The sequence below is a fragment of the Hemicordylus capensis genome, chromosome 2, assembly GCF_027244095.1.
Source record: "Hemicordylus capensis ecotype Gifberg chromosome 2, rHemCap1.1.pri, whole genome shotgun sequence".
NCBI classification, from domain to species: Eukaryota; Metazoa; Chordata; class Lepidosauria; order Squamata; family Cordylidae; genus Hemicordylus; species Hemicordylus capensis.
Window position 1 is genome coordinate 381,691,477 of NC_069658.1, and position 20,417 is coordinate 381,711,893.

At 44.6% G+C, this 20,417-nt stretch overlaps 1 protein-coding gene across 6 annotated transcripts in view; it reads right to left on the bottom strand.

The window, feature by feature from the left end:
- SHISA6 (shisa family member 6) overlaps positions 1-13,144 on the bottom strand; it is a 417,240-nt gene extending 404,096 nt beyond the window's left edge. For 2 of the 6 annotated variants that reach the window (XM_053298959.1, XM_053298955.1), the window contains exons 1-2: positions 12,051-12,350; positions 10,545-11,494 (exon numbers count right to left, since the gene is read on the bottom strand). In XM_053298959.1, coding sequence (XP_053154934.1) covers positions 10,545-11,215 — 671 coding nt within the window. In that variant the 5' untranslated portion in view covers positions 11,216-11,494; positions 12,051-12,350. Of the gene's footprint in view, positions 1-10,544; positions 11,495-12,050; positions 12,351-12,378; positions 12,524-12,593; positions 12,816-12,957; positions 13,030-13,103 lie in introns of those variants that run through there. The other 4 variants (XM_053298957.1, XM_053298956.1, XM_053298958.1 and 1 more) reach the window with 4 other exon arrangements.
- Between the last annotated feature and the right edge of the window lie 7,273 nt (positions 13,145-20,417).

A 20,417-nucleotide genomic window follows, 5' to 3' on the forward strand; every position in this document is an offset into this window, starting at 1 on the left:
GATGGAGTTAGCCCTGACATGCTTTAAGATTCCAGAAACAGCCAGTATGTCAAATGATACCAAAACATATATATTCGGAAATGTGTTTTTCCTGGCTCTTCTGGTTTGGTGACTGATTTTTTTAAAAAATCTGTGGCTTCTCTTCTATTTTTCTTATTTTTAAATGTTATAAAACTTTTAATATAAGTTGCCTTGAGTATTTCTAGTATAATGAAAAGGTGGGAGGAGGAGGAGGAAGAGAAGAATTATTATTGATCATCCACATGCTTGTGGGTTTTCACTTGTTTAGCTGAGGGGAGTACAGGACTCTGGGAAATGGGAAAAGGACAGTGCAACACTGTCACATTGCAAAGTTTAACAGGTGTGTGAGAGAGGTAGATCTATGCATAAATCTCAATCAAATTTTAAGCAGATAGAGCCAGGTTTTTTTAATACCTACAACTCCATTGATGTTGGCAGGTTTTCTTTTGATTAACAGAGCTTCAAAAAGCCCTGAATGAATGCCAACTTGTAATATTATTACTGAGTTATTTGACATGTATGCTACATTGCAGCAAAAAATTCAGAGAAAGTTGATTTCCAATAGAATCAAACTGCCAGAAATTTACTGTGGCTGACATCCAAACTAACAACGTGCTAGTGCAATGATGCTGTAGAGATTTTCATCTATTTCCCTTCCCTCTGAAACTGACCGTGACTCAAAAATATGTCTGTGAGGGTCATACAGTCCTCAGAAATATAGTTTTGGGAATCACAGTAGGCATCCAAGGGAAGACAACATGAATTAAGATTGCCCCTCCCTCCCTGCTGGACCAGTGCAGCACTAGCAGCACAGATGCTGCATTAGTCTGGATATGGGCCTGTGAACATTGTTCCTTATCAACGGTGAAGTATAATGATTAGTTGTATGAGTTTGCACAAACGCAGGAAAAAATACTACAAGGGGAAAATCAGGGTAAATGCAAAACAACAATGCTGGAACAAAAATGTTAAAAATATTTATGCAGTGCCTCTTATCTTTTTATCTATCTATTTATTTATTTATTTATTTACACAGTCAGACAGGTGTTATTGACTGGTTTGTTTTATCCAGACATTGAGTCCTTCCCAAGGACCTGGGATGGCTGAATTTTATTGTCAATGTTGTTGCTGTTGTTATAGATATCGTCGCAGAATATAGGCTGCTCCCAGTAAAGCTGCTTTTTGTAATTGGCTGATGGTGATTTCTGTGGCCCCTATAGTGTTGAGGTGATCTTCAAGGTCTTTTGGAACTGCACCCAGGGCGCCAATTACCACTGGGATTATTTTGGTCTTTTTCTGCCACAGCCTTTCGATTTCAGTTTGTAGATCTTTGTATTTTGTGATTTTTTCTATTTCTTTTTCTTCTATTCTGCTATCCCCTGGTATTGCTATGTTGATTATTTTAATTTGTTTTTATTTCTTCTCGACTACAGTTATATCTGGTGTATTATTATTATTATTATTATTATTATTATTATTATTATTATTATTATTAAACATTTATATCCTGCTCTTCCTCCAAGGAGCCCAGAGCGGTGTACTACATACTTGAGTTTCTCTTTCACAACAATCCTGTGAAGTAGGTTAGGCTGAGAGAGAAGTGGTTGGCCCAGAGTCACCCAGCTAGTTTTATGGCTGAATGGGGATTTAAACTCAGGTCTTGTGGTAGCTGGTCTTGTGGTAGCAAGCATGACTTGTCCCCATAGCTAAGCAGGGTCTGCCCTGGTTGCATATGAATGAGAGACTTTGTGTGAGCACTGCAAGATATTCCCCTCAGGGGATGAAGCCGCTCTGGGAAGAGCAGAAGGTTTCAAGTTCCCTCCCTGGCTTCTCCAAGATAGGGCTGAGAGAGATTCCTGCCTGCAATCTTGGAGAAGCCGCTGCCAGTCTGTGAAGACAATACTGAGCTAGATAGACCAATGGTCTGACTCAGTATATGGCAGTTTCCTATGTTCCTATGTACCCGGTCCTAGTCCAGCACTCTAACCACTACACCATGCTGGCTCTAGGAAACTATCTAGGAAACGCAATACGCAGACAGTAGAATATCAAGCAACTGAAGCTGATGTACATAGATCACATTCACCCTTAAAATGAAGATAACATGAATCCAGAAGTACACAATATTACACAACAGCCTAACATCCAAAATGAAAACATAGCTGGCAACTAGGGATGTGCACGAATCGATGTTTTCAATCTGTTATGTACCCGAATCGAATCACCCGATTTGTTTTGGGTCTGAATCTGGCAAGCTAGCACAGGGGCAATTTGTTTTGTCCACAAATCTCCAAAAACATGTAGATTCGGGTACAAATCATTTTGTACCCAAATCGATTTGCATAGACAGCAGACACATGCAGTGATTCTCTCAGCAGCAGGAAGGGAGTAAAAAAATTCTCTCTTCTCTTTTCCTTAATCAGGAAAGCAGGAACAAAAAGCAGAGAATCCAGACGGCAGGCAGTCAAGGCAAAGCAAAGATCTTCTAGCGCGTGCACGCTCTCTCTCTCTCTCTCTCTCTCTCTCTCTCTCCTCCCATGAGGCAGAAAGGCAGAATGGTGGCTGGGGCTGCCTCCTTAAGTACATTTGAAAATATCTCCTCTGAACTGCCCCCACCCTTGTCCCTTCTTTGACCTAGCCCCCTTTGACCCTTTGACCCTAGCCCCCTAGCCAATGCAGGGTCAGTCACCCCTGGCAACACAAGATTTGAATGGAAATGAGCCAATCTGGAACCGGTGGGGTCACCAATCTGAAGCTTGGGAGGGTGGGATTTTCAAAAAAATTTCCGGACACAAAATGGAGATAGCAAGAGAGATCGCCACAAAATGGAGGTCTGAATCTACAAATCTTTCAGGTCTGAATTCTGGGTGATTTGTTTTGGACCCAAATCTGGCCAGCTAGTACAGGGGTGATTTGTTTTGTCTACAAATCACCCAAAAGACGTAGATTTGGGTACAAATCATTTTGTACCTGAATCGTTTCACACACCCCTACTGGCAACCAAAATGATCTCAGCAGGGTGCAATGGTTGTGGGCAGAATATGCATCAGAGACCAGCGTCACATTTTCATCTCTTAAAATAGCGCGTTTAGTGTATGTTGGTCACCACAAGACTTTTGTTGTGTATTTGATCTCCAGTTATACTTCATCATAGAGAAACAACTAACAACCACTACATTTCCAGCATCTCCTCTGAAGCACCTACCCACCTTTTAGAAAATGATAGCCTAATTGCATGTGATTTATAAGAGTTAAACATCACAAGACAAAGGAGCATATGTTAGAAAGTAAAACATGGAGAAAATGGCAGCATTAAAAACAATAAGAAACTCATTTCTCAGCAAGCTTACCATGGTAAATTCACAATATAGCCCTGGTTAGATATTATGTTGAACATGGTGAATTAATGTACCTGCGTTCCTTTCAAAAGTGAATTTCAAATGCAGGGTACAGATAGGCAACGTACTGTTCTATGTGCATGGAACATAATGTGCATTGAACACTGAATAGTGTGAATAACTGCATATGTATACAGAACTGTATGTCCATACAGTGTACACAGATTGTATGCATGCTAGCATAATGTGTGAATAAGGCTTAGGTTCATAAATGTGTCTATCAAAGTAGCAAAGGAAGAACCAAAGACTTGTTTGAATGTTGTGTAGTAAGATAACATGAGGCAAAGTTATTTAGAAAAAAAGGAACTGTAATTCTCTTGAGCCCACATCGGTAGTATTGGCTCCTCCTGATCCAGCATGGCAGGAAGAAACTATAAATCTTCCATTAGGAATGGTATTGTGGGAGACACCCAGCTGCCAAGTGCCAATGCCATTCTAGTCAGTGCAAGCAGAAGTGTCACAATTGTGCCCAAAGTTACATGGGTCAGTTGTGCATCAGTGCTCATCCAATATGAATATGACTTAAGGATTTGCACTAGTGCAGACATACCCTAATATAAACTGAAACAGAGCTCAGGGGACAGAAGAATTCTAGTTTTGGAGGAATCCCAGAAATATCTGCCAAACATCAATCAGAGTTTTGGTATGAATTTAATTGCAGCAGAACCAAAAAATAAGCAACCTTGGAGATTACTAGAAGACAAAACCCTGACTTTGAGGATACAAAAGATAGAGTTGGCACATTTCAGGGATATTCATGAAGTATAGAAAATGCATCTTGTCAAAGATACCTGTGCAATTAGGAATAAATTTAATATAGCAAAGCAAAACGGTTTAATCCAGAAATCATGCCAGATTCTATAGGGGAAGAGAAAAACAGTGGCCAACATTCCACACACCGGAACATTGGCATTAGGGGCTATCTGGGGCTGTTGTGCAATTTGAAGTGTGCCTAGGCAGCTGCAGAATGAATGAAAACTGATTCCAGTCGATGTGATATGTTGTTGCGGCTGCCTTTCAAGCCATGCAATAGCCCCAGCAGGTCCTCAATGCCAGTGTCCCACTGTGTGTACCACTTGTGATGACATTAGTTACTTTTATTTTATGTATGTATGTACTTATTTAGTTAGTTAGTTAATTAGTCTGTCTGTCTGTACACTTCCTCAAACTCACATCTCATCTCTTTGGTAGTTTAAAACAAAGTAAAACAGAAACTAAAACAGTTCAAAACCACAATTCAGGTAAAAAAGCTTGGATGAGTAAATGCGTGTTGAGAGTCTTTTTAAAAGCTGTCAGAGATGGGGAGGATCTTATTTTGGCAGGGAATGAATTCCAAAGCCTCAGGGTGGTAACAGAGAAGGTCCATCTCAGAGTGGCCACCAGATGAACTGGTGGCAGCTGTAGATGGACATCTCTGGATGATCTGGGCAGAAGAGCTCATAGTGAATACAGTGAGGCTCTACACACAATCCATGTGTAGAGTCTTACCAGGCTCTGCGGGGAGAGTGGGCTCTCCCCGCAGATGAGCAGGGAGCTGTCCCTGGGTGGCTGGATCAGCTGTCCACATGATTACTGGCTCCATCACAGAGTTGGTAGAGGCGGTGGGGATCAGGGGCCACCTGTCCCCAGAAGTCCCAGGATGCCCTACACGAGTGTGCGGGGCATTCTGGGAAGACCCCTGAGGCCAGGAGGCTTGTTGGAGCCCCCCAGTCGGGGGTCTCCTCATGAGTCGCCATGGCATGGAGCCGCACCATGGCGTCTCATGATCAGAAGAACAGGGTTAGCGGAGTGCTTGCTCTGCTAACCTCATTTAAGGGGAGGGGTACTTAATGAGGTTTGCTACTGGGAGCCACACGGCTCCTGTTGCAGCACACGGCTGCAGGAAAGCAGGCTAGGCTCCCTTAGCCCACTTTCCTGCAGTCATGAGAATAGCCTCATTCTCTTAAATACCCAGGTCCTAAGCTGTTTAGGGTTTTAAAGAGTATAACCAGCACTTTGTATTTTGCCCGGGAACTTATTGATAACCACTGTAGTTCTTTTAATATAGAAGTAATATTGTATCTTCGAGAAGACCCAGAGACCAGTCTGGCTGCCACATTCTGTACCAACTAGAGTTTCCGGACTATGTACAAAGGCAGCCCCACATAGAGTGCGTTACAATAATCAAGTCTGGAGGTTGCCAGCATATGCACTACGGTTCTGAAGTTGTTTATCTCAGGAAACAGATGTGGCTGGTGTATCAGCTGAATATGAATATGTCTGCACTGTCTATACTTTATAATCATCCTTAGGCACGTAGCTATGTTTTTGTAATCTATGTTAGGAGACCCAGTACCTGTTTCGAGTCTACATGAAACTGGGCTAATCATGAGAATGCTATTTTATGTTTCACTTAATATGCCTGAAATTATGTCATATTTTCCTAAATAAACCTTCGATTTCTTTAACTCTTCTTTGTTTTGACCTAGGTAATTCAAAACTCCAAGCATGCAAACACACAGGATCACACAGAATAAGTGGCATAATAGAAACTATTTATATGTAGCGAGGTAGTAGTGCATAGATCTATGTTAGCTAATCTCACTTGTGAGTGCTGTATCAAAAACTCATCCAGAAAAATTCAGAGATAAATGTACATAGGATCACCCAGGAAGTCTTTGGACAAACCTCACATATTGTTGAACAGGGACAGTGCTGCTATATAAAAAAGAAAACAAGAGAATCAAGTTGTGAGGTGCACTCTTTTTTCCAGTGGAAAGGTAGCCTTTCATGACCTAGTCCCCATGACCTGTAATGTTGGATCAAGTAGCAAACAGGCCTGGTATCTGTCACAAAGCCCTTCAGATTGAACTAATACTCTTCTTCAAAGAGTTAAATAAGAATTGTCTCAAACCTTACATGCCCTCCATCAAATTCTAATTTTCATTAAATCCTTTATAATTCAGGACTTGATTCTGTTCCCACTAAAAACCATGGGAGTAGTACTGGATAACTAATGAGCTATTTTAAAAATCAGTTTTAAGTTTACCACTGAGCTCTTTGCAGCAAGTATTTTATTCAGCAGATACTCTAAGCTAAAATGGAACTTGCATTTGCTGGGAGATTGCCTAGCCCCAGATATTCAGCCCAATTTGAAATGTAACCAATAAGGTTGTACAGTCTTTCTGCTTCATCTGCACCCCAACATTTAATCACAGCTCACAGGAAGAGAGTATCCCTGTTCATGTAGAGTGAAATATATTCCAAAAACCATTTGGTCCCATCCACTTGTCCCAACCATTTGGTCATGCTTGAAGATACAAACATACACATAATAGAGGGAAATCTACAATACAGAGGTCTTAAAGCATTTAGGAGTATAGTAGCCATGGTCTCATGAGCAGACATGTACAGAAAAAGAAAGAATTCTGACGATAGAGTCCCTGACAGATGTGGTTTCACTATTTTTAAAAGCTGTAAGCAATATTTTTCCATAGACCATGCAGCCCTTAACAGCTGGATAAATGCTTCATAATATTTAAACTGGTGTGCCAGTGTTGAGCAAATTTAGAATAAACGTCTCTGAAAGGTATAATCTTTTGTAATCTACTGTATCCTAATAATAAAAGTCAATCAGCTTTTTCAAAGACACTTGAAGTCAAATTTTCCCAGTGCTCAGTCTGTCATTCATTCCTTCATACCCTTCATCTACATACAGGTGATTCATTTCACCCTTTAGAATTCATCTTTTAAAAAGCAAAGGAAGCATCAAAGGAATAAAAATGACAAGAAGTGTTTAGACAGGGCTGACAAGGCTCCCTATGATTTTGATGGGAGGTCTGCAACCCCCTGGCATCATACACAGCAAAAGGAACATGTGGGTAAGAGGAACATGTGCTAAGTTTCGAAATACATCAGGGATGCTATCCATCTAGTGGAGCATGCTGCTGGCTTAAGCACATGAGCCGTTAAAGCAAGCAGGAGTGGCTTCAAGTCCTATATGCCAGAGGCCCACATTCTCAGCTCTTGCTAAGCACCACCAAAGCCAATGCAACAACACTTGATTTATTAACCTGTTTTCTGATGGCATCACTTTTGGGATCCCACTGCTGTGTGATGATGTTATAAACAACCATAGCATACTGATTAAAAACTCCAAATTCAAATTCAATTCTAGCAGAAACCTTCAGAATACAAAGCTTTGGATTGCAGTGGAAGTCAGCAAGGAAGGTTCTGATTCAATGTGTGTAGCTGTGGTAACTTATACCAGCTGATGAGTTGCCCTTCACCGTGTATGAGACAGTAGGAGGATGAGAGAAATAAAACAAGAAATTGCTTTTAACTCTTACAGAACAGAAAAGGCAATAAATTTAAGCCTTTTGTGGCCTCTCTTGGGATTTTACTTAGAGAAACACTGCTATTATATTCCATGCATTAGCTAAAGTACACTTGCCTTTCAATTTATAAACTGTTGTCAGGTGGTGTTGTTGTTGTTTTTTAAACAAAACACAGTCTTTAATTGATGAGTTAAATGCTGGGTAAACATGCAAAAACAGCTTTTCCTATCTGTTAGGATTGTTCCTGTTACATATATAAAAAGTGGCTCACTATAAATTATTTTAAATTTTTACATCTGAGTGACACATACAGTATATTCAAAATGTAATTATCTGAAAATGTTCTGGGGTCCTATCTCAGTGATGCATGTCAGCTGGAGAAATGTAGTGACCATTCAGAGAGGTAAAATGAAGGGCAAACATTTGACTTTCCCCATTTCAAATGTATTTCTACTACGCAACATTTCCTAGGAAGCTAAAGAGCCCTTTTCTCCAGTTCTCTTCGGAAAACAAAACTGCTATGGGTCATCTTTCTAATTCAAGTGTTACTCCAGAATAGCCCAGTAGTGCTTAGAAATAGAAACATTTAGAGTGGAACTTGTAGCCACAGCAATTGAGAGAGAAATGTTAAATTATTCTCCTCCCCCAAAACATCATGGGGTACATGGCAGAGAGGATTGCTAACAGGGACAGTAAGATGAGTTCTGTAGCAGTTAGGGAGAAGGAAAGGTTGAACTTTCCTCTTTCTCTAGCACTTGGACAAATGAGTAGCTATTGGATATGCATAGCACAGTGGAGAAAAGATTCCATAGGGATTGCTAGTCAGAGAATTCAAGGAGTGAATATGCATCTGAGCAAATGTGCTGGGGGCTAGGTGGGTTGTGGTGTAATGAAGGGTGAAAAGGTAAGCAGTATGGAAAGGCAGTAGCAATAGTTAAAGAAAACAGATAAAGTTTTATAAGTTTGGAGAGAACAGATGGAGATTATGGACATTTTGAAACAGCGCAGCAAGTCTTATTCAGCTTGACCCATACAGGGGGAACTGTCCAGTGCTGAACAAAGAAGGTGGATGGAAACTTTATATGGGAAAAGATGGAAAGGACTCTATTCCCAGTTTGTGCTTATCTAAGGGGGTGTCTCTTAAGAAAGATGAAGAGATAAGGCAAAACCTATTTTTAAATTAGAAACATATATCTGCATTTTGAGAAGACTAATATTAAGCTGCAGTTCTGAAATGTGTAATGGAGAGTTCTCCCCTTCCCTGTTTCTGCTCTGAAAGCATTAACCATTGTTAGCTCTGGACAATTATGTTTTCTTATTTTGTGCCCTGCTTGGCATTATGTAATTCTGTGCTTTGCTGCTCTGACAATGTAAGTTAATCTAAATGGGCCAAAGTTGAACACAGCATGGAAGGTTATATGATGTAGCTGGTTTTAAGGACACGTTGGGGTGAGGTAGAGATTTCAAGACTTCACCAAGATGGTTGCAGTTAGCAATTTTAAAGGTCTTCAGATTTTGAAAATGTAATTTAAAGGTCTTTGTTTCAAAGCCTGTAAGGTCTTAATAATGCCAGGCAGTTGTGGAAATTGGGCTATAAAGTAATGCTTACTATTAAGGAGAACTGAGACACCTGCACTATCTACTTAGAAGGGGCTCCCCTGACTCTAGCAGGATACAGAGAGGGTTGTCTTGGATAAGATTATCTGTCTCTCCTGTTCAGCCTGGCCAGTTCAAATAGAACAGATTATTGCTTTGTTGAGTAGAATCTACCTCAGTTCTTCTTGCTACTGCAAGTGATGATGCTTAAACTGTAACTTTCTGTAACCCAAGTTTGAACAGGTTAAAAAATATAGCACCCCCTCCCTCCCTCCCGCTCTCTCTCTCTCTCTCCTTCTTTCTCTCTCTCCACATTATTATTTTGTCTCCCTGTAATTAATTCAGATTCTGTTATAAGCACTGTCATAATTAGAACTCATTTGAAAGGATTGCACTATATATCTTAACACCATCCAGTTAAAATCTACTCCTAGTGTCTGTTTGATTAACCCACATTTAAACCTAAGGAGAAGAGAAGTTTTAGAACATTCTTTTTTAACCAGAGTTGAAAATGAACATCCAGTCCTCAACATCATATCCTCTCCTTGTTGTGAAAAGGGTATTGCTTTCACTAAGCACATATACGAAAGGGAAAGAATAAGTATAAATGATATGACATGTATGTATGCATGTATATTTTTATTCATGGCTCTCCATTTTGAGGCAAGAAGATGCTGAGCAAAGAAGAGATTAACTGTCCTGGGAAGTAGGTGTTGCTCTCTCCAGTACCTGTACCTGTATGGCTGTGAAGCAACTTCTTTTGGAATCTCCAATGTTGCCTGGAGATAGGGCAATATCCTTCATAAAGGGTAGAGAGAGAGAGAGAGAGAGAGAGAGAGAGAGAGAGAGAGTGTGTGTGTGTGTGTATCTCCATCCCTTTGGGGGAAGGTTAAATCTCTCCTCTACAGCAGGTGGAAGGATTAGCTCAAGTACTCTAACGAGAACATCTTATTCCATTCCCTGAATGAGAGTAGGAAGGTAAGGAATCATCCATCTTTAAAGTGGCAAAAAGTTGGGTGTCTCAGAGACATTGTAAGTCTGGGTTTTACCAGCACCCAAGGTAAGTTTGGAATTGGGGCTATAAGGAGGCTTGTCTAGGGGACTGAATGTCCATCTCCTGTTCTCACATGTGTTCTTAAATTGAGAGTTATGAGTGTATGAATGCATTGGATGGGGGAGGGGAACAGTATAGGGGTCCACACCCTGTTCTCACCTGTGGATGTTCATCTCCTGTGGTGGCTGTCGTGCCTTGTCATAGGCCACCTTCGCAAAGATGCCTGCAATGACAACCAAGGCAATGGCCCCACATGAAATGTAGACGGTGGCATTAGTGTTGTCCTCATTTGGGTCATACCCATTGGATAGATCTCCCGGTCCATCATTACTGGTGGCAGGGGTCATTGGATCTGTGCTGGGGCGTGGGTCCTGGTTACGACACTTGTCCTGATTGAGCTTCTCAGAGCGCTTGTTGCAGCAAAAGCGGTAATAGCAGGTGCCGCAGCAGTAACGGAAATCCTTCTGTTGGGTGTTGTTACAGTCAAACTCCTTGTCCCACTGCCCACTCACATCAAAGTAGCCCATGCATGTTTCATATGCTGGGCTCGAGCTGCCTGCACTGCCACTGGAAGACACCCTTGCTGACCCTCCACCAGGACTGCGGCCACGGCTGCCCCCGCTACCAGCTGGCACAGAAGAGGGGGCTGTGCTGGCCAGGGTGTGGTTCAGTGAATCCTTGCCTGGCTTGGGGGGTCGCCGGGGTGCTGCTGCCCCCTGTGTCCGGTTGCCCTTGGGTGTCCGTGGGGGCCCAGCTGCTTGAGTGGTCAGTAGCAGTGCCAGGGCGTACAGAGCAAGAGGCAAGAGCAGAAGAAGATGCCTCCACCCCATGGTGAGTGGAAGGAGCAGAGTGGAAGGTGGAGGGCTCTGCCCAATCCAACACAATCAAGGACCTCGGCTCTGCCACTCCATGGATGGTGAACAGGAGCCTATCTGCAAGCAGATGGAGTCACTAGCGAAAGCTTCACTGGCAGCAGCCCGAATCCAGCCTTTGTCTCTGGAGACGCCTCTTCATCCCGGCAAGAAGCGAGAGGTGCTACTTGGCTGCTTCGGAGCAACGGTAGGCTCTTCTCCGCGTCCCGTCCTGATCGTAGCTCCTTCAGCGACGGGCTACAAGAGAGATGGAGATGTCAGAGGCTACCTGGCCCAGAAGAAAAGCGACTGGGGGTGGGGGGGGGATGGAGGAGGGGTGGAGATGTGTCAGGAGGGGATGTCGGAGCTGCCCTTCCAAGGGGGCCTACTGGGGCTGAGAGTGAAGCAGGGGAGATTCAGAGCTGCCCTCAGGAAGCCGAGGGTCTGCTTTCGTTTGGCGATAAGAGGACCTCCCGCTAAAGCTGGGATGAGTGCCAAGGAGGAGGAGGAGGAGGGCAGGCAGGCAGGTGCGGCTGCTGTATCGGGGCATAATCGCATCTCGGCGGAGAGTAGAACAGCAGCAGCTCCGACTACCGGGATGTCAGCCCAGGAGCTCGCCGGGCAGGGGATTCCCTTGGCACAGTCCCTGGCAAGAGGGACTGGCAGCAGCAGCAGCAGCAGCAGCAGCAGCACGAGAGCAGAAGCAGGCTCTGCACGGACCGCAGCACTCGCCGGCTGCGCCCCTTCCCCTCTTTCCTCCTCGCCCAGTGCCCTTGCCTGCCCCAGCCCAGCGCGCACTCCTTCCTTCACTCACCATGCCGGGGCGGAGCGGGAGCACTGCGGAGGCGCCGGGCTGGGCACCCTCGTCGCCGCGCACTGGCCGGAGCTGCCTGTGCCGCCGCCGCCGCCGCCGCCGCTCACACGGGCTCGAGAGGAGCTGCTGCTGCTACTGCTGCTGCTGCTTAGCGGGCGGGGAGGCTGAGCGAGGAGCCGCCGCCTCTCGCTGCCTCCCTGCTTCCCTCAGTTCCTCTCTAGGCCCGCCCAGTCCCAGCCCCCTGCAAAGAAGCAGTCGCAGCCCCGCGGCGCCAGGAGCCGACGGAGGCAGTTGGGGGGGGGGGCGGCAGGACAGAGCCCGCCTCCACCTTTGTGCGGCCGAGGCCCACACCGATTCCTCTCGCCACAGGTTCGACGCTCTTCATGGGGCGGAGGCGGAGGGAGCTGCTCCTCTCCCCCTTTCTTGCCCTGCAGGACTGGGAAGTCGCCTCCCGTCCCCTCACCGCCCGGAGGCGGGAAATACGTCGTGAAAGCCGCCTCTGGGGAGTGGTGGGCAATTGTGGGAAGTCCGTTGTGTGCTCACACAAGTTAAAGCGGGATAGGTTCGTCGTGGAGCCTGCCCGGGGTTGATGATTCGAGGAGAAGGTGCACGTCTCTGAGGTGCGCGGGATGCAGTTGTCCGTGGTGTGGAACTTTGTGTGAGGGGAGCGGGTTCCCTGGAAGAATTGTGCCGCATACGCAAGAGATGCTCACACCCTTGTGGTTGGTGAGGAACCAATACTGTACTCTGCACCTTCTCACTCAACTGTCAGGAGAGAAACACGTATGAATTAGACGCTCCCCAAGGGCCCACTTGGACCTAGAATCATGACCTGAAAGGGTGGGGAAATCCACCTATTCTCCCTCCGCCCCCGCCCGCCGGCCCGCCGCTGTAAAAGCCGATCTACCCGTTGCGCGGAATGGGACCGGTTCCCACAGCAAACACGCCTTCACTGAACACGTTCGGTGCGGGCAGTGGGATTGTGCCTGCTTCCTCTCCCCGCAGGGAACCCGCCCCCCCCACCCACCACGCCAAGGTCTGAACGAAGCCTACCTGCTGACAAATGTTCACTAAGTTCTGCACGTGAAACCCGGAGGACCTCCCTTTTGCAGGGTTCTGAGAAAGTCTAAGTGCTTTGCATAGATATATTCATTTCACTTACACTTGCAGATGACTGTGTGGAGGTCAGGGGCAGGGGCAGGGGGGGTAGAGCGAACCTGCTCCTCCCTACCACTCCACATCGACATTGGAGAACCTGCTCCTCCCCACCCACTCCACATTGGAGACATGGAAATGGCTGTGGTAGACTGGTGGTGGTTTCTAGAGCAGAGGTGCACCTAGGTAATTTTGGAGCATGGACGGACCTAAAGGCCTTTGGAGCCCGCCCCCCCCTAAAAATGAAGCATCATGCTCAGCTGGGCGACCACACCACCCAAGACAAAGTAAAGAGGATTTGGGTGGGGGCAGGGGCTGTGGAGACCCTGGACTTTGGCCCAGAAGTCCAGGGGGAAGAGCATCTCTGCTTCAGAGTCAGGAGGACTGTAGACACAGGGGTCTGCCCCCTCCCCCCAGGGACACCTCAGTCCATTCCCTGCATTTCAGCCCTTTTATATGTGGTTATAAAATAAGAAGAGTGCAGACAATATTTTATCTAGTTACTCACACATAGTTAAAAATGAATGACATTGCAAGGGTAAGGAAGGACAGATGAAAATGGTAAGTTCAAATAGGGATGTAACAGAAGGATGAGTTAAATTCCGCAACTATAGCTGCTATCCTGGTCCACTTCCTGGTCAGCCTGGGAGATTGCCATAACTGATGTTTCGCTTAATAAATCTCCTGGGTCAGGCTGAATCTGTACCTAAATGCAAAAACTGGTCCAGAAATTTTTTTCAGTAAACTGGAGCAGAACCTGAACATCTCTCAATTGCCTTAAATCTGAACTGAAATTGAACCCCTAAAAACAAAAACAGTCCTTTGAAGATGGTGATAAAGTTTCTTAGAGAAACAGCAAGAAGATGTATCTCTAGGGAAGAGAGAGAAAGGTGCAGGAGAGAGGGGCTTTGGACTTTGATAGTCATCCTCTGCCTTTGCCTTCACCTTAAGTACAAACTGCTTCTCTCAGATGGGGCCAAGAAATTCCACCAGTCTAATGAAACTATGGGCTAGTTTGGAATTTCTAAAGACATGTTCCAAACGATAAACTGAAAGTGACTTATTTTCACACTCGCTCAGAAACAGAAGTTGAAAACATCTGATTTATTCAGATTATAACCCTGAATAAGAAGCAATTGATCAAAGCAAGGTCCACAAGTATATTGATTGATACCTGGATTCTTGTATCAATGTGCCTCATCTCAGCAAAAATAAAAATAAGAACATAACATCTGCCTTGCTGGATCAAACGAAGGTCTGTGAAGGTCAGCATTTTGTCTTTAGCAACCACCGCCAAGGAGATGCCTCTGCTCACGAGCAGGTTGGGAAGGCAATAGGCTTCCCTCATGGTTTTGTTGTTAGTTCAGGGCTGATTTATGAGGGCTAAATTAAATGTTAGAGGGCAAGACAGGACTTTAAAACCCCCTCAAAAATTTCCCTCAAAAAATTAATGTGAGAGGCTGTGGGGAGGCATTTACATTTCTCCCCTGCAAATACATCCCCACCTGGTTGGTCATTAAATGTTATTTTCTACAGTCAGGCTCCAAAACAGGAGATGAGCATGGGGGCATTTGCAAGGGAGAATTGGCAGACCTTGGAGTAGTTAAGCAATCCTCCCCATAAGCAGCTGTACTTGCATTCTCTATTATCTCAGCAAATGTGAGTTTGGGGCCACCTATTTGTTGAGATGATTTGTTGATGCTGATGTTTCATGCATGCTATTAACAGAGGATGAATCAGCTTCTCTGAGCAAATGAGAAAAATAGCCCCCAAACTGTATTTTCCACCAAGGATGCTTATATTCCAGCAAAACGTTAAATGGTTATAATGGTTAGTTTCCCCACACAGATAGGTGCACATACACAGAACTAGTTCACACAGTCATTCTAATCTAGGTTTAATGTGGGTTACCAACATTTGCATGATTGTGTGAGGTGGGAACCTCAGATTCATCTTGGGCCATAAACCACCTTGGTCACTAACCCATATTAAACCTAAATTAGAACGATTGTGTGAACCAGGCCCCACAGTGCGCTGTTTCCCTCACACACATCCTCACCCATCATACACAATGGCATGCATCGGTGCAGTACAGCTCCTTACCAATCACCACACCTGAGAGGGACAAATGTTTACAACTTACTGAGTGTGTGAAGCTATTCACATATGCAAGCAAAACTGGGCTAGGGAAGCCCAGGCTGGTTTTGGTTGTGCATATATAATGCTGGGAGCCACGAAGTGGGGCAATGGCAAACCTGCTTAGGGAGCCCACTGCTTAGCCTGGGTTTGGGGTGCGAGGGCTCCCAGAAAGCAGGCTACATGATCATAGGCTACATGACCTACACAAAAGTAGCCTTCCGCCCTGTGTCCCCATAATGCACCGTGCACTCACATTAAGGAAGTTATGAGGGCCTCCTGGCCCCCAGAACTTCCTACTGCTGGCAGGAGCTGGGAACCATCTTTGTGAGCGATCCACTCACTCACTGAGGGAGAGATGATTGTCTGCAGGGGAGGTAAGCATTTCATGGCTCCCTCCCCTCACCCACTTAGAGCCCTTTCTCCGATCGTGAGAAAGGGCTCTGTGAGTTTTAGAGCTGTAATGACTGCAACATTCAAGATGACAAATAATCTATGATGTCAGCTCTTATATAAACATCAAATTATAAGTTTCTCCCCGCAAAATTTGACATTTGCTATAATATGCATACATCTTCTATTCACAGCCAATTCCAAGAGAGGGAAAAATATCTGTTTTTGGAGTGTGTGTGTGTGAGAGAGAGAGAGGGAGAGAGAGAGAGAGAGAGAGAGAGACTATAACCTTTTGGAGTTGCTGTGTTTATTAGAAAGGAGTATGGCAGCAGGAGAAGAAAGCGTGGTAGTCCTAGTCAATTTGGCAGCTTCCTGTAACACTTTCAAATATCTTCATTCTATAAATCCATCTTTGCCCTAGTCTTAGAGCAGGCTGTCACTTCTATTGCTGTAGATCCCTCCAAAGCTAGCAACATAGTTTGTGGGGGTGAGACCTGGCCACTGCCATTGCTAGGTGGGGGAAGAGTTGCTACTTCCTTCACAATAGTGCTCATATCTTGTGTGCAAAGATTGCCAGCTGCATGTAAAGTCTCTAAAAGGTAGCAGCAAACAATCTTTTCATTGAGAAGTTCCTGTTTTCCTTTTATTAATTTCTCATCTCTAGTTGTGGTTCAGGTGCAGAATTGCTGCTTATTAGGCTTTTTCACATGATTAAGGATAGGGTAGGAGAAGTCTCCTTTTGTGAGCAGGCGATCACAGACAGTGTATCCGACCTTGTTTTTAAATGACAATCAAATATTGGGAATGCACACAACTTCTGAACTAGGAGAAGACTCCTACCCTAGTTCAGAAGCTGTGTGCATTCCCAATATTTTATTGTCATTTAAAAACAAGGTTGGAGGCACTGTCTGTGATTGTCTGCTAAGCAGCAGCTGGATTGGAGGACATTCAGCAGCTGGATAAAGCTGGGCAGGAGGGATCATGGATGCCAACATTGTTTTTAACCATGTGCCTTCAAACCATTCCTTGATTTTATCATTCCTTGAGTTGTCACCACAGTATTGCCTACATAGATCCAAATAGGACATTTTTTGCCTACCCCGCCCCACCGCTCCAATGATGTCAACATGGTATCTTCCTCTAGAACAGGGCTTTTTCACACAAGACATCACTTTGGGTAAGAAAATAAAGATATCCCTTCTGCGTAGGAAAACTCCAATTGCCCTTTCTAAAATAAGTACAAATACATGGTTCTCCTACATGGAGTCATAGAAATTGTCATTTATGATACAGCCCTGAGACTGCAAAGCTTGTAAGGAAGCAAGACTCTCCCTCCAGTTAACTTTATGCTCAGTACATTCTGTCCAACCCTGCAAACTACTAATTACAGTAATTTGGCCCATTTCTCTCATCGTGCTTCAATGACATTGTAAATCATTTGTAATTATTTATTTAATTTTAATTTTATTTATTTAACACATTTGTATACCACCCCAAATGCAAGTCTCTGGGCTGTTTACAACAAAACAATAAAAACAACAGATTAAAAGATTAAAACATTACAACAAATTAAAATTTTAAATGTTAAAACTATTAAGAACACAATTAAAACAATATCTAATAAAAAGCCTGGGTAAACAAATGCATCTTGACAGCCTTTTTAAAAGTTGTAAGAGACAGGGAAGCTCTTATTTCAGCAGGAACTGTGTTCCAAAGCCTCGGGGCAGCAATGGAGAAGGCCTGTCCCTGAGTGGCCACCAGCCGAGCCGGTGGCAACTGCAGACAAACCTCTCCAGATGATCTCAATGGGCAGTGTGGTTCATAGCAAAGAAGGTGTTCTCTTAAATACCCAGGGCCCAAGCCGTTTAGGGCTTTATAGGTTATAACCAAAACCTTGTATTTTGCCCAGAAACTTATCAGCAACCAGTGTAGATCTTTTAAAATAGGAGTGATATGGTTTCTCCGAGATGACCCAGAGACCAACCTGGTTGCCACATTCTGGACCAAATGCAGTTTCCAGACAATGTCCCAAGGCAGGCCCACATAGAGTGCACTGCAATAATCAAGTCTGGCGGTGACTAGCAGATTTACTGTTCTAAGGTCATTTATCTCAAGAAATGGATGCAGCTGGCATATCAGCTGAAGCTGATAAAAGGCACCTCTGACCACTGCCTCAACCAAGGACAGCAGGGAGAGGTTTGGGTCCAGAAGCACCCCCATACTATGTACCTGTTCCTTCTGGGGAAGTGTGACCATCCAGAACCGGCAGATCAAAATAATCTCCCAAGTTCTGACCCTGCACAATAAGTACCTCCATCTTATCTAGATTCAGCCTCAGCTTGTTACCTCTCATCTAGCCCATCACTGTCTCTAGGCAGGCATTTAGGGTGGTTATGCCTTCTCCTGATGATGTTGACATGGAGAAAAAGATTTGGGTGTCATCAGCATAATAACACCCTGCACCAAATCTCCTGATGATCTCTCCCAGCAGTTTTGTTAAACAACATCGGAGACAATACGGAGCCCTGATGGACACCATACCGAAGTTCAGTTTTTGAAGAACAAAAGTCCCTGACGGACACCATCTGGAATCTGCCTGAGAGGTAAGAGTGGAAACACTGCAAAACGGTGCCTCCCACCCCCAACCCTCTCAGACGCTCCAGAAGGATACTATGGTCGATAGTATCAAAAGCCGCCAAGAGGTCCAAAAGGACCAACAGTCACACTTCCTCTGTCAATCCCCAATTGGAGATCTTCCATTAGGCTGACCAAGGCAGTCTCCACCTGAAAGCCAGTCTGAAATGGGTCTAGATAATTGGTTTTATCCAAAACTGCCTGGAGTTGGGAGGCCACCACCCTCTCAATTACCGTACCCAACCATGGAAGGACAGGCCTATAGTTGCTCAACTCTGAGGATTCCAAGACAGGCTTCTTCAGAAGTTGTCTAATAATTGCCTCCTTAAGGCAAGGAGGCATCTTACACTCCCTCAGAGAAGCATTTATGATCTGTACTAGGCCTTGTACAACCTCCCTGCCAGATAGTATTAGCCATGTTGGGTAAGGGTCAAGAGAACAGGTGGTAGGCCACATCACTCCAAGCAGCTTGTCCACATCCTCACGAGTCATAAACTGGAACTGATCCAGCCTGACCACATAACAGGAATCGCTGGACACCTCCGATTCAGACACTGCAGAAATTGTGGGGTCTAAATCCAAGTCGGCCTGAAGAGGAGAGATTTTATCCACACAAAAAATCATTAAACACCTCATAGCAAGTAATAGATGGTTCCAAATTCTGATTCATGGGAGGAGGGGCACTTACTAGCCCTCTCATAACCCTGAACAACTCTGCAGGACATGACTTGCAGAAGCAATATGGGCTGATAAGAATTGCTTCTTTGCTGTCTATATTGCCAGAGCATAGCTTCTTTAGCTTTTTATAATTTTCAGTTTTAATTTGAACCTAATGATTGTGGTTTTTAATCTGACAACTTTTTTCTTTTTTCTTTTCTTGTTTAATTTAGTTAATTTTATTACTTTTATTGTATCTTGTGTCTATCATATTGTTGTGAGCCACACCGAGCAGTAGTGCACTGGAGGGGCGGGGTGTAAATATTTTTAATAATAATAGATCTTCAAATATGCTCTATGTTGTAATCTGTCAGATTCAAGTTGAATCTTCTTTCACCTATGCTCCAGTCGTCTTACCTTGACGCTTCAGCCCCCGTAGTTCTTCCATATACCAAGGGGCAAATTCTGAAGCGGGTTGGAGAGGACACTGAGGAGCGATCATGTCTACTGCCCTGGTGAGCTTGGATCCAATATCCTTCTCTATCGGGAGCCATTAATGTTTTATCCATTTTATGTTAAATGTATTTAATCTATTTTATGTATTTATTCTTGCTGTTTTTTTAATATGCTGGCCTTGGGCCGAAATAAACAAATAAACAGTATAATATACTTCTCGGTTGGACCATTCTAATGGGTCCCTCACCCCTGCAGAGGTAGGGTGTGACTGTGGGTCAAACCGTAACCAGATGGTGGTCCGTCCATGACAACTGGGACATCACAAGAGTCCCCACCCACGGAACACCATCCTGATCAGAGTGAAAGACCAAATCAAGTGTGTGATCCGCAATGTGTGTCGGTCCCGAGACCCTTTGGGATAGGCCCATAGTTGTCCTGGCCGCTATGAACTCCACAGACAAATTGGTCCCAAAGAGGACATTGAAGTCCCCAGCACCACAAGCCTGGATAAATCCAACGCCAAACCCAAGACCAAGTCCGTCAGCTCATTTAGGGACTCTGTTGAGCCGCGGGGCGATCGGTACACCAACAGAAGTCCCAGTCTATCCCTGGTCCCCAAACTTAAGTACACACATTCAATATGGTCAGACACTTCCACAGGGATCCTTGTCAGGCAGAGGTTATTCTTATAGACCACAACCACTCCACCTCCTCACCCACATCCCCGCACCTGCTCCTCAACAGAGTACCCTGGAGGAAGAAGCTGAGACCAGACTTGGCCACCAGCCTCCCCCAACCAAGTCTCTGTAATAGATACCAGGTCTGCACCTTCATCCAGAATCAAATCATGGATGGTTTCTGACTTATTCTGGACAGATCTGGCATTATAGAGGAGCAAGGTGAGAGTCTGTGAGAGGTTGGCAGTGCTCCCCAAGG